General features: G+C 35.8%; 1 protein-coding gene and 1 long non-coding RNA gene across 2 annotated transcripts; one reads left to right on the top strand and one right to left on the bottom strand.

Annotated features, from left to right (window-relative positions):
- The first annotated feature begins 2,902 nt into the window (after positions 1-2,902).
- Positions 2,903-6,837, top strand: LOC136821478 (uncharacterized). The gene is made up of 5 exons (XR_010848749.1): positions 2,903-2,979; positions 3,162-3,323; positions 5,343-5,541; positions 5,898-6,077; positions 6,568-6,837. It is a non-coding gene; the product is annotated as an uncharacterized lncRNA (long non-coding RNA).
- Positions 6,838-7,930: 1,093 nt separating this feature from the next.
- On the bottom strand, positions 7,931-9,776 carry LOC136821493 (uncharacterized). Its single transcript, XM_067077724.1, has 2 exons — positions 9,056-9,776; positions 7,931-8,265 (listed from the first exon to the last, which is right to left on the bottom strand). Exons 1-2 carry the CDS (start codon positions 9,774-9,776, stop codon positions 7,931-7,933), a joined length of 1,056 nt encoding a protein of 351 aa, XP_066933825.1.
- Positions 9,777-13,639: the final 3,863 nt, after the last annotated feature.

Genomic DNA, 13,639 nt, shown 5'->3' with positions numbered 1-13,639 from the left:
TTTAGACCCTTGCAGAGCACCTCCTCTCTCATCGAGCCTTAGCAGTGCAATTTCAGATTAATGTCTGATTAATTCGCACAAAAGATTTTCTTTTAAGTTTATTGAAGCATAATGTCCCTGCCGTATTATGAAAGACAAATCTCTAAAGATTGATGTTTATTCTTTACCAGACAGTGACTTATTCCCTGAGGATGAAAATGCTTCCTGACTAGTGGAAAACCCCCACAAATATCCTTTAAGAAGTTCGATTTAAAATCTCTAAAAATTACTTCTGACTACATCGCAACAAACTCGTGCTCAACCCTCCATTATACACCAAATCAGACTGTCACTAATAATTAACATTTACTCAAGTTCTCAGATTGCATGTTTGTACACACGAATTTTCTGAAATCCGGGAAGTCCTCACTTTAACGGGTACTTATAAACGAAAAAATAGACACAGGTCCTTGGTATAACGGATTTTTGAATTAAAAGATAGGGGTGTGTTATTAGGGCTGTTTTACGTATTAGTGTCTACTCTAACCCCACCTAAAATTTTATTACCGTGGGTTGCATTAATTTAAAGATATAGACTTTTTTGTGTAGGTCCTCACTTTAACGGGTTGCGAATGAGGTCCTCACTATGGACTTTTCGTGTGCTATGGTGTCTGTGTGTATGTCCCAAAACTTTGGGGCAGCCTGGAGACCTCAAAAATGGTCGGATTTGGCTGAAATTTTGCACACTTGTTCTTTGGGGGAATATATATTTTTTCATTTTTCAAAATTTTGATTATTAGAGCCTGGGATGAGTTTTTCACAGCTGCTACAATTGGGCCTCTGAATAGTTGGGAAAATACTGAAGTTGAGCCCAGTGCGTTGCGCACGTTCGACTATTTGAAGGGGACATTCAAAAAAGTATGTTTGTCAGTTTTAGACCCCCTGCCCTCTTCATTTGCAGACTTTGATTTCAAACTACCCCTACATTTGTTTTTTATCTCAAATTTATCCCCCCCCCCCCTTTTGCCCAAAAAGGTTTTTACACTTTTTAATATTAAAATGTTTTCCAGTCTTCAAGTGGATAAAGCTACTTTGAATAAAGTGAATTGCAAAAACTGGGTAAAACGTCTATTTTCATCTGCATCACTTTCAATGTTCTATTGCTAAAAATAATTCAAACTTTGATTTTATAGGTTGTGTTTCAAAGATGGTAGTGGTGTTAGGATCTGTTTTGGAAAAAATCAATGCTATGATCCCAAAAGATCTTTCAAGTCGACTTTACCGATATCAAGGTTTCACTACACTCATCACTGAAATATGGAACCCACTTACATTTTTTCAGGCTGCGAGAAAAATGGAGTCTTTTCCAGCAATTGCTGAAGTTTTAAAGCTAATGAATCTGCACATTATTGAAACAGCAGCTGACGATTGCAATGATAGTTTTCTTTTTACCATCTTCAAAGCATTGAAAGGTCACAACCTTAAATGTGAAATGGATATTGAATTGAAACCTACATTTGAAGAAAGCCGGGAAGAAATTATCCACGCTCTTTTGCATGAGGCCAACGGTGTCCGCTGTTTCTTGTATGACAGTCTAATTGAAAGTGATGAAGGTAATTGTACAACATTTCTATCAGAAAATAAACTGCAGTTTCTTCAATGTGTGCTTCCTCTGATTGCTGCAAATGCCTTTTCTCTCCCTATTTTGGTGATACCTTCGTGTCATGGAATGCCCATGTTTCCCATCTTACCTGATGAAATAAGTAATGAGTTGATATTTGTTTTTTATGACATAACCATGTCTTCATATCATTTGCTAACCAAACATGACCCTGGAAAATCCAGAGCCTTTTGTCGTTGTGGCACAAGAATCAAAAAGAAAGATGGCAAGTCAGAACCACGCTGTATCAATACATTTATGTGTTCTTGCAAAAAAGAAAATGTGCCGTGCTCAAGTAAATGTACTTGTCGGAACTGCGACAATGCAAAGACACCACTTCAAGAGGAAACGAAACAGAAAAGAAGAAAAAGGTCACAATACTTTCTTTCAAAATCATCAGTAAATGAAATTGATCATCAATCATCAACATCACATATTAATGGAATGCATCACTACATTCTGGAAGCCTGTTTACATTTAATGTTGAAGGAAATGCACTGTGACTTAACAGATTTAACTGAAATATTTCTGGCTGCAAAATTGATTGAATATTTTAACAATGTTGCAAGCTTCTGAAATCAACAATCTGGAGGACTTAACTTTTGATACTGTGAAAAACTGGATTAAATGGAGGCAACGCAAAAGCACAATTTTAGAACAGATACCCCCATCTAATCTCTCATCTTTTTAGCTTTATTTTTTAGTCCAATTAGTTATTTAAGGCTATTTTGCAGGGATTCACCATAGAGTTAGAATTTTAACTTCTTAGAAGATAATTGCGAAAAACTCTTTAAAAGCTTCAATGCCAATGGAATATTTTCACTGTGATTTATGACTCACATGTTGATAATTCAAACCCTGATTCAATCTATTGGATGAGAAAATTTTGGCAGTGCCTTCTCTTGCTTTTCTAAACAAACATACCATATTGAAATCTTTAGTGCTGAGGTTGGTCTTCCTCATCCTCTTTTCGAAAATATATCCACTTTAATAAGTTTAAAGTTAAAAGCCAAGATTTATTATCATACATAGAGTGTCAGCTTAACTGGACTTAACTGGACAACTTTTTTCACATTTGCATAGCACTTACATAAGTTTATATCTAATATATTATTACCTATTTTGTAAAAAGGTTTTCTTGCTATTCATTTAACACAACATTACTGTCTATAGGTGTTTGAAAATATTCTGACTTTTAAAGATGACAATGAGAACAAGAGTCCTTATTAATAAACTGTTTTAAAATATGTTTACTTTATGTTTAGAGAAAAAAAATTCATTAACAAATAAATTAGAAAAATCGCAGAAGAAGACAAACGAGGAAGTGAGAAAAAAAACAGGTAATGTATATTTTGAGTTATGTTCAGTACTTTTTTTAAAATGGTATTGCAGAAAGGGAAAGACTTTTTCAGTGTGTCCTTACAAGATTGGAAAATTTTGCTCCCTTAAATGTCAAAGGTAATATTTTGGTAAATCAAGATAGTGCAAAGGAGAATAAAAAGTTATCATATCATTATTTTAGTAAATGGATAGAAGAAATTAAAGATGGACGTCTTTATATTGATGGCAGGGAACACCTGAATTGGATTCCTGAAGTTATTGGTGCAGTATACAATGATGGGACCCTTGAAGGATATATAATTCAGCACTGTCCAAGCACAGAGCAAAACCAGCTCAAAAAGAAGTTAGTACTGTACTTTTATTTCGACGTACTGTACAACCAGGACCCGGACCGGACCCCGGACTTTTACGAAAACACGGACCCCCCTCAAATTTTTACGAAAACACGGACCCCCCTCAAATTTTTTACGAAAACACGGACCCCCCTCAAATTTTGGCGAAAACACGGACCCCTCAGGAAAACTTTCGAGAAAACACGAATCCATATTTCCATAAATATTTCCCATATAAACAGTTCCCAATTTTCGACAAGTCGAAGTCTAAGTATATAAATGCGCATAAATCGAGGGCTGAAAATGAGATTTTCCTAGGCATATTGAGTCTCGACTTGATTTTTTCGTGTGCTTATAGAAAAAGAGAGTACTTAAATGTCACAAAATTTCGCGTGCAGAAAATTTCACTAGTCAGGCCATTCGCGAAATTTCGCGTATTTTGATGGATTTTCGCGACCATTTACTTTCGCGAATTTTCTGGCGTTAAAATAGATGATTAAGATAAATTGACGGAAATTCGATAGAAGAATTTGATTCATTCTATTCAAACAAAGCGATTTGATATTTGGGAATTTGGGTTTTTAAAAAGGCTCCTTATCGAAAATTGGGAACTGTTTATATGGGAAATGTTTATGGAAATATGGATTCGTGTTTTCTGGAAAATTTTCCTGAGGGGTCCGTGTTTTCGCCAAAATTTGAGGGGGGTCCGTGTTTTCGCCAAAATTTGAGGGGGTCCGTGTTTTCGTAAAAAAATTGAGGGGGTCCGGTCCGGGTCCTGGTTGTACAGTACGCCTTTTATTTCCAAAACCCAATTTGCTTGAAAATTGGGCCTAAAGAGATATTTAACATTGTAGTGATGAAAGGGCCAATGACATAGCATCAGCAATCTAAGAAAAGCGTAGTTTTGGAGATAACATTGTCCTACGAAACGTTTACCATCTGCCGCATAATATCTTAAATTTTCTTTGGTAAGCTTGAGTACATAATCTTCTGTTGATTTTCTGAAAGCTCTTTAGTTTTGCGACAAAAAATCACATTTCTTTTGTAAGCAACCAGGTTGCTAAGGGTCAAGGCCTCAAGTTTGCTTTTTTTTTACTATTTTGTAAAGTAAAAGCATTTTAGATAATCTAAACATGACAGACGATGTTAAAAATTCCAAATGGCTTTTAATGTTTTAGAAAACTGTCCTTATGGTTATGCGGCTAATCAGGGCTAATGGCAATGGACCTTTTTTAAAGTATGCCAGCAGTGAAATTCTTTAACCCTTTCAGTCCCGAGGTTCTGACGGCTACTGTCCCAGAGCAAATTTTACGAATTTCACTTGCCTGTAAGTAATAGGCCATATCTCGATAGAGAAGGTTCAATTTTGCAATGCAATTTGCACCCTTTTTTTCTCATAGGATTTAGGTTATTTTGACACCAAAACCTTCCCAATAAAGTTTCTCAATCTTGTAAAAAGAATGCAAATGTGACCATGAAAATGAGTTTTTACCGAAAATTTTGACTTTATCGACAGAGATAAATAGTATAAAAAAATTATACAGTGATCGGACAGCCAAATATCTAAAATATAGGTTCCTATCTATCATCTTGCAAAAAATTAGCAAATATAACTGTCAAAATCACTCACAATCAAGATTTGAATTTCAAAATTCGACCTTTTTTGAGATAGGAGGTTTTGCCCGGGAAAAATTTCATCTATTTTGCATTTATCATAAATTTCGATAGAAAATTGCTATTGACAAGCGGTTTTTTGTATGGTGCGCCAAAATCTCTCTATTTTGATTTTAATTTGGTTCCAGTCCTCTTTATTACGCCAAAACTACACAAATTGATAAAAACTAGACCCCCGCCCTGCGGGTGCGTGGGACACAGTGAACTTACTAGGGTACCCGCCCTGCGGGTTCGTGGGACTGGAAGGGTTGAGGATATATCAGAAAAACAATACACGTTGAAAGTCTACCCAAAAAAACTGATGTCCCAGAATTTTTAGAATGTGAAATATTTATGTATGCATTATTTTTTTCCAGAAACTGGCGATCGTACTTAACAATGCACGACATGAATTCTTTTACCTCAATCGTTAAAGTAATGAAGAACAAGGCTTCATTACTGACAATACAGTATGTCCAAGGCATAAAGTATGACCACTTTTTGTCACGGCTGTTTCTGAAAACCATAGACGCATACAACGAATCAGACAATCCAGTCAAACTAACAACCTTAATTGTGAGTATATCAGATGAGCTCTGTCTAGGTATACTTTTAATAATGGTGTTCTACCTGGCTGCCGAACTATTTACAACTCTGCCTTTCAGATTGAAAGAAAGGTCTACATGAAAATTAATTCCCTTATAAATATGAAATTTAGGAATTACAGAATTAATTTCTGTTGTAGATTGCTACAGATTTTCAATCAAAGTTTTCGTGGATAGACGCCCAAAAATAATGTGATTATTATTATTATTCCCGCTAAAATTAGTCTCTTATTAAGGTAGCTACAACAGGCTACAAAGTATTGTTTAGTATTCAGCATTTTAATAAATATCAATAACCATTTTATACTTTTTCTTTTCTTTCTTCAGCGTCAGGGTAAGCAAAGTGAAGATACCTGGGCTTATCGAGTTCAATCAGAGTTAAACAGACCTGGAGTGGTGTTTTTTAAAAGGATTAACGGAAAAATTCAAAAAGTGGAGGAGGAACAATCGGGCTATATACAGTTACCACTACCAGTCAAAAATTCAACAAATGTCTTGAACTAAATTGTAAGCATAATTTTTAATCCTAAAATACTCTTCTTTTTTTTCTTTATTTTTTTTTCAATGATTTATTTGCCTGCAAAAAAATAAATTTAACAGTTGGAAATAGAAAAATCAAAAAGGAAAGCAGGCCAGGAAATTACCATTCACCTAGATGTCTAGCATCTAATCAAAATGGCAACCTCAGAGAGACTTTACAAAAGATTTGGTCCAGGGGGGCTCCTCAGAGAATTTGGGTGTGTTTTAGGAGCCTATTCTCAAATGATACAGCCTGTTTATAGGACAAGGTATGATTTTGATTTCTTTGGCTTCATTCCTTGATTCCCTGCATTCCAAGATCTTGGTAACTGTTTTAAATGGGCGAGAAACTGTATGATTAAAGAAGGTGTATCGCCTTGATAACAAAACGGTTTTAGCATCTAAGTAGATTGAAGCTGTATAAAATTGTATGTTTATTTTAGAAATATCATTTCTCATATTATTGACTTTTTTCTAGTACAAGCTGACATGAATTTCAAGAACATGATCAAATTCGTTCAACAAAAGTCAGGAGGGAATTTTCCTGCAGCAATCCAAATCTTTGGGGCCACTTTCATGGCCCTTCATTTTAAAACTATCATGGACGAGTAAGGGTTCGTTCCTGTGCCATTAGTCATCGGAGCTTCTGCTCGGGTAACTTAATGCATGTCCCAGAATTGCATTAATTTTTCCGCCCCAGTTCCAGTCCCTAAACCATAACAAACTATACATTTTTGAAAGCGTATTTGGATGTAGAATACCGTATTCGGTGTAACTTAAATTCTTTCTCAGTATAATCAGAGATATCTAAAGAAAACCTGATTATGACGTCATGATTGATGACGTCATAAATACAAAAAGTCGAATATCTCGAGAAATATAAATCAAAATTTTATGAAATTTGAAATTATAAATAATGACGTCATAATCAAGTTTTCTTTAAGAAACTCAAATTCTGCTGTGAAAGAATTTAAGTTACACCGAATACGGTATTCTACATCCAAATACGCTTCCAAAAATGTATAGTTTGTTATGGTTTAAGGACTGGAACTGGGGCGAATAAATTAATGCATTTTTGGGACAGGCATTAAGTTACCCGAGTGGTACAACAAAGTCCACCATGGCCAAATTGGCTCTTGCATCTATTGGTGTTAAAGGAAATAAATTTGGTAAAATATTGCTTTACTATTATAAAGAGAGATTTAAACTAAAGTTGATTCTACATGCTGCAAAAGGTAGTAGGTGCTGCACTTGGATAATTATTATATATTGAATCAGATTAAATTTGTATTATTCTTTTAAAAAAATATTGCATTCTTTCTGGAAATGGAGTAACTAATTTATTTATTATGTGTTTTTACCAGATCTTTATTTAGACTTTGAACTTCTTTTTGTAGATCCGACTTATTCATCACTTGTGAACCTTGCTTCGAAAACCCAAGTACCTTTTATTTGGGAGGATGCTGAAGATTTCAATTGCCTTGGTAAATTGGTGATGCTGATATATAATGATGTAAGTTCAGTAATGATTCGAAAATTATTCTCTTTTTGTTTTGAAAGGCTTCCTGAGAGATTTAATACTGAGGCGAAATAATTTTTATTTCTAGTTCTTCAGGCTATTTTTCTTTACAAAAATCCACAACTGTTAATTTTTCACATTAGTTATTGTAAGTTTGTGTAAAAGAGCTGTTAAGATTTATTCCTCAGCATTGATAAAATGTGAAATTTTGAATTCAAAGCACTATAAATTATCAAACTTCATCATAGGACCTGAAATTTTAGGTAGAACCTTGAACTTCCCCCTGCACACTATGACGGTGTATTGCTTATTTATCCATTTGTTAGGAAATGGCAATTTTGGTAGCAGGCTGGTCTAAAACGACGTCAGGTTCGGTGTTAATATCTGATTCCCGGGCATATTTGTTTGCTTCTTTGACGATGGAATGGGAAGTTTTGTTCTGTTCGTGCCTGTGTACAAGCGCCATCATCCAGTCACTCGAGCATTCAAGGTATTTACTCATTCCAATGGTTGCTATCTTGTAGGCTTGTTCTATCTGCAGAAGGCCTCTACCACCCTTGCTTCTCGGAAGGTATAGACGGTCAACGTCTGATTTTGGGTGCAGCATTCTGTTGCAAGTTAACAACTTTCTGGTCTTTCGATCCATTCTCTGTAAGTCTGCAATGTTCCAATTCAAGATACTGAAGCTATACTGTACTACCGGTATTGCAAGTGTGTTGATGGCTTGTATCCTATTTTTCGAGTTAAGCTCTGTTTTGAGGACTAGCCTGATCCTTCTATAGTACTCTCAACGCACTTTTTCTTTCGTGGTAGCATGTTGTATTCCCTCACCCTCGTTCACCCCAAGGTACTTGTACGTTTGCTCTGGATCTAATTCCTTGATGGAGTTGTCAAGATCAAGCAAAATATCAGATGTCTGGCGAATTCTACCCCGAATGAAAGTAGCCTTTGCGCACTTGTCAAGGCCAAATCCCATCGAGATGTCTTTGCTAAATTGATGTACTGTGGTCAACAGTCCTTCAAGCTCACGATCATTCTTTGCAAATAGCTTCAAGTCATCCATGTAAAAAAGATGATTAATCTTCTCAGTTGGTGTTGTTCAGCTCGTCGGAAAGGGGAACAAGCGAAAGACAAAAAAGAAGAGGGGACAAAGAGTCTCCTTGGAAAATACCACGTTTTATTTTAAGGTAATTTGATTCAATAGTACCTTGCTGATGAGAAAGAAAGAGACGAGTTTCCCATTGCTTCATAGTTGTTTTCAGAAAATTGGTGATAATTGGGGAAACTTTGTAAAGATCTAGGGTTTTTAAAATCCAGTCGTGTGGTACACTATCAAAAGCTTTCCTATAATCTATCCAAGCTGTGTTAAGGTTTTTATTTTTCGCTCTACAACTTTCTAATATCATTCTGTCAATAAGTAGTTGGTCTTTGCAACCATATGAATTACGTTTACAACCTTTTTGTTCAGTGGGCAGAATAGAGTTATCTTCAAGAAAAGAGTACATTCTTTCTGTTAAAACAGATGTGAGAAGTTTATAGATGGTGTTAAGACAAGTGATAGGTCGGTAGTTGTTGGGGTTTTTGGTATCCTCAGACTTTGGCAACAGGTAAGTAACGCCTTCTGTCAGCCATTCAGGGATACTGTTTGGGTTTCCAACAAGCTCGTTCAAAAAGAAAGTAAGTACTCTGTGCATGGAAGGAAGATAGTTGAGCCAAAAGTTTTGAACTTTGTCAATCCCAGGAGATTTCCATTTCTGTGTCTTGCCTAAAGCAACGCGGACTTCTTCAACAGTAATTTCTTCCCATTCTTGTTCTTTTTTCCCTTGCATTCTTTCTTCTTCGCGTTCAATCCATGTTGCTTCTCTGTTGTAACTTTTTTTCTTTCCCCAGATATTATTCCAAAAGCCCTCAATATCTTCCTGTGATGGAGGTTCCTCAACTGAAATCTTTCCTTTCCCAATTTCTCTGTAAAACTTCTTTGCATCTGTGCTAAATACTTTATTTTGTCTGAAAAAGTATGAGGAAGAAAAGACAAGGTATGATTTTGATTTCTTTGGCTTCATTCCTTGATTCCCTGCATTCCAAGATCTTGGTAACTGTTTTAAATGGGCGAGAAACTGTATGATTAAAGAAGGTGTATCGCCTTGATAACAAAACGGTTTTAGCATCTAAGTAGATTGAAGCTGTATAAAATTGTATGTTTATTTTAGAAATATCATTTCTCATATTATTGACTTTTTTCTAGTACAAGCTGACATGAATTTCAAGAACATGATCAAATTCGTTCAACAAAAGTCAGGAGGGAATTTTCCTGCAGCAATCCAAATCTTTGGGGCCACTTTCATGGCCCTTCATTTTAAAACTATCATGGACGAGTAAGGGTTCGTTCCTGTGCCTTAGTCATCGGAGCTTCTGCTCGGGTAACTTAATGCATGTCCCAGAATTGCATTAATTTTTCCGCCCCAGTTCCAGTCCCTAAACCATAACAAACTATACATTTTTGAAAGCGTATTTGGATGTAGAATACCGTATTCGGTGTAACTTAAATTCTTTCTCAGTATAATCAGAGATATCTAAAGAAAACCTGATTATGACGTCATGATTGATGACGTCATAAATACAAAAAGTTGAATATCTCGAGAAATATAAATCAAAATTTTATGAAATTTGAAATTATAAATAATGACGTCATAATCAAGTTTTCTTTAAGAAACTCAAATTCTGCTGTGAAAGAATTTAAGTTACACCGAATACGGTATTCTACATCCAAATACGCTTCCAAAAATGTATAGTTTGTTATGGTTTAAGGACTGGAACTGGGGCGAATAAATTAATGCATTTTTGGGACAGGCATTAAGTTACCCGAGTGGTACAACAAAGTCCACCATGGCCAAATTGGCTCTTGCATCTATTGGTGTTAAAGGAAATAAATTTGGTAAAATATTGCTTTACTATTATAAAGAGAGATTTAAACTAAAGTTGATTCTACATGCTGCAAAAGGTAGTAGGTGCTGCACTTGGATAATTATTATATATTGAATCAGATTAAATTTGTATTATTCTTTTAAAAAATATTGCATTCTTTCTGGAAATGGAGTAACTAATTTATTTATTATGTGTTTTTACCAGATCTTTATTTAGACTTTGAACTTCTTTTTGTAGATCCGACTTATTCATCACTTGTGAACCTTGCTTCGAAAACCCAAGTACCTTTTATTTGGGAGGATGCTGAAGATTTCAATTGCCTTGGTAAATTGGTGATGCTGATATATAATGATGTAAGTTCAGTAATGATTCGAAAATTATTCTCTTTTTGTTTTGAAAGGCTTCCTGAGAGATTTAATACTGAGGCGAAATAATTTTTATTTCTAGTTCTTCAGGCTATTTTTCTTTACAAAAATCCACAACTGTTAATTTTTCACATTAGTTATTGTAAGTTTGTGTAAAAGAGCTGTTAAGATTTATTCCTCAGCATTGATAAAATGTGAAATTTTGAATTCAAAGCACTATAAATTATCAAACTTCATCATAGGACCTGAAATTTTAGGTAGAACCTTGAACTTCCCCCTGCACACTATGACGGTGTATTGCTTATTTATCCATTTGTTAGGAAATGGCAATTTTGGTAGCAGGCTGGTCTAAAACGACGTCAGGTTCGGTGTTAATATCTAATTCCCGGGCATATTTGTTTGCTTCTTTGACGATGGAATGGGAAGTTTTGTTCTGTTCGTGCCTGTGTACAAGCGCCATCATCCAGTCACTCGAGCATTCAAGGTATTTACTCATTCCAATGGTTGCTATCTTGTAGGCTTGTTCTATCTGCAGAAGGCCTCTACCACCCTTGCTTCTCGGAAGGTATAGACTGTCAACGTCTGATTTTGGGTGCAGCATTCTGTTGCAAGTTAACAACTTTCTGGTCTTTCGATCCATTCTCTGTAAGTCTGCAATGTTCCAATTCAAGATACTGAAGCTATACTGTACTACCGGTATTGCAAGTGTGTTGATGGCTTGTATCCTATTTTTCGAGTTAAGCTCTGTTTTGAGGACTAGCCTGATCCTTCTATAGTACTCTCAACGCACTTTTTCTTTCGTGGTAGCATGTTGTATTCCCTCACCCTCGTTCACCCCAAGGTACTTGTACGTTTGCTCTGGATCTAATTCCTTGATGGAGTTGTCAAGATCAAGCAAAATATCAGATGTCTGGCGAATTCTACCCCGAATGAAAGTAGCCTTTGCGCACTTGTCAAGGCCAAACCCCATCGAGATGTCTTTGCTAAATTGATGTACTGTGGTCAACAGTCCTTCAAGCTCACGATCATTCTTTGCAAATAGCTTCAAGTCATCCATGTAAAAAAGATGATTAATCTTCTCAGTTGGTGTTGTTCAGCTCGTCGGAAAGGGGAACAAGCGAAAGACAAAAAAGAAGAGGGGACAAAGAGTCTCCTTGGAAAATACCACGTTTTATTTTAAGGTAATTTGATTCAATAGTACCTTGCTGATGAGAAAGAAAGAGACGAGTTTCCCATTGCTTCATAGTTGTTTTCAGAAAATTGGTGATAATTGGGGAAACTTTGTAAAGATCTAGGGTTTTTAAAATCCAGTCGTGTGGTACACTATCAAAATCTTTCCTATAATCTATCCAAGCTGTGTTAAGGTTTTTATTTTTCGCTCTACAACTTTCTAATATCATTCTGTCAATAAGTAGTTGGTCTTTGCAACCATATGAATTACGTTTACAACCTTTTTGTTCAGTGGGCAGAATAGAGTTATCTTCAAGAAAAGAGTACATTCTTTCTGTTAAAACAGATGTGAGAAGTTTATAGATGGTGTTAAGACAAGTGATAGGTCGGTAGTTGTTGGGGTTTTTGGTATCCTCAGACTTTGGCAACAGGTAAGTAACGCCTTCTGTCAGCCATTCAGGGATACTGTTTGGGTTTCCAACAAGCTCGTTCAAAAAGAAAGTAAGTACTCTGTGCATGGAAGGAAGATAGTTGAGCCAAAAGTTTTGAACTTTGTCAATCCCAGGAGATTTCCATTTCTGTGTCTTGCCTAAAGCAACGCGGACTTCTTCAACAGTAATTTCTTCCCATTCTTGTTCTTTTTTCCCTTGCATTCTTTCTTCTTCGCGTTCAATCCATGTTGCTTCTCTGTTGTAACTTTTTTTCTTTCCCCAGATATTATTCCAAAAGCCCTCAATATCTTCCTGTGATGGAGGTTCCTCAACTGAAATCTTTCCTTTCCCAATTTCTCTGTAAAACTTCTTTGCATCTGTGCTAAATACTTTATTTTGTCTGAAAAACTTTGTCCTTTTATCAAATCGTCACATTCGCTGGGCTTTCAACTGCATTTTCTGCATTAGGTTTTCTTTAGCACAGAGAAGAGATGTCTCATCTTTAATTTGTAAAGCCCTTTTCAATTTTCTAGCCCTTCTGGTTTTAACCTCTACTCCTCTCACTAGCTCGTCTAAGATATATATATCTGCCCGCAGAGAATCTATCTCGAGTTGAAGCTTTCTTTTCCATCTCGGGGCTTTATGAACATGAGTTCTTTTGTTTGTTTTCTTGATTTTCACTCCTACACTAGTGGTTGTTGATTTAGCTGTGGCATAAATGAGGTCATTTAATTGGGAGAGATCAAGTTCATCCATGTCAACCTCAGACAAAAGTATTTTCAAAGCACTGTCATATATCCTAACTCTAGTGTTATTTTTCAAAGTAAACTGTAATTTTGGGAGATTTTCTCTGTCAGTAAAGTCAATACTATTAACACGACTAAACTCGCGAATGATGTCATCTCTGGCCTCGGCAATTTCTTCTTTATGTTCTTCAACGAACAAATCGTTCAGCTCTTCTTCCGCCCTCTCTACAATAAAATCAAAAGTTTCTTGTTCTGGATTCCTAACCCTTTCCATTCTCGTTTATTTCTCTTTCATTCAGAATATGTAGACTAACACTTGGACTCATGTCAGTCGTACCCTCTTCGCAAGTTGTTTCCTCAGACTCCGAAGGAAGAAAAGCAAGACTCATAGATA

The sequence above is a fragment of the Clytia hemisphaerica genome, unplaced genomic scaffold (assembly GCF_902728285.1).
Source record: "Clytia hemisphaerica strain Z4C2 unplaced genomic scaffold, Clytia hemisphaerica genome assembly, whole genome shotgun sequence".
NCBI classification, from domain to species: domain Eukaryota; kingdom Metazoa; phylum Cnidaria; class Hydrozoa; order Leptothecata; family Clytiidae; genus Clytia; species Clytia hemisphaerica.
This window is presented reverse-complemented; position numbering and strand designations above follow the sequence as displayed.

What these genes read in the sequence shown, in the direction of transcription:
- LOC136821493 (XM_067077724.1), bottom strand. Translation starts at nt 9,776, where the DNA reads ATGCTAAAACCGTTTTGTTATCAAGGCGATACACCTTCTTTAATCATA. An exon ending in TGAACAAAAAGGTTGTAAAC is followed by an intron (nt 8,266 to 9,055) that starts GTAATTCATATG and finishes GGAACATTGCAG; the next exon opens with ACTTACAGAGAATGGATCGA.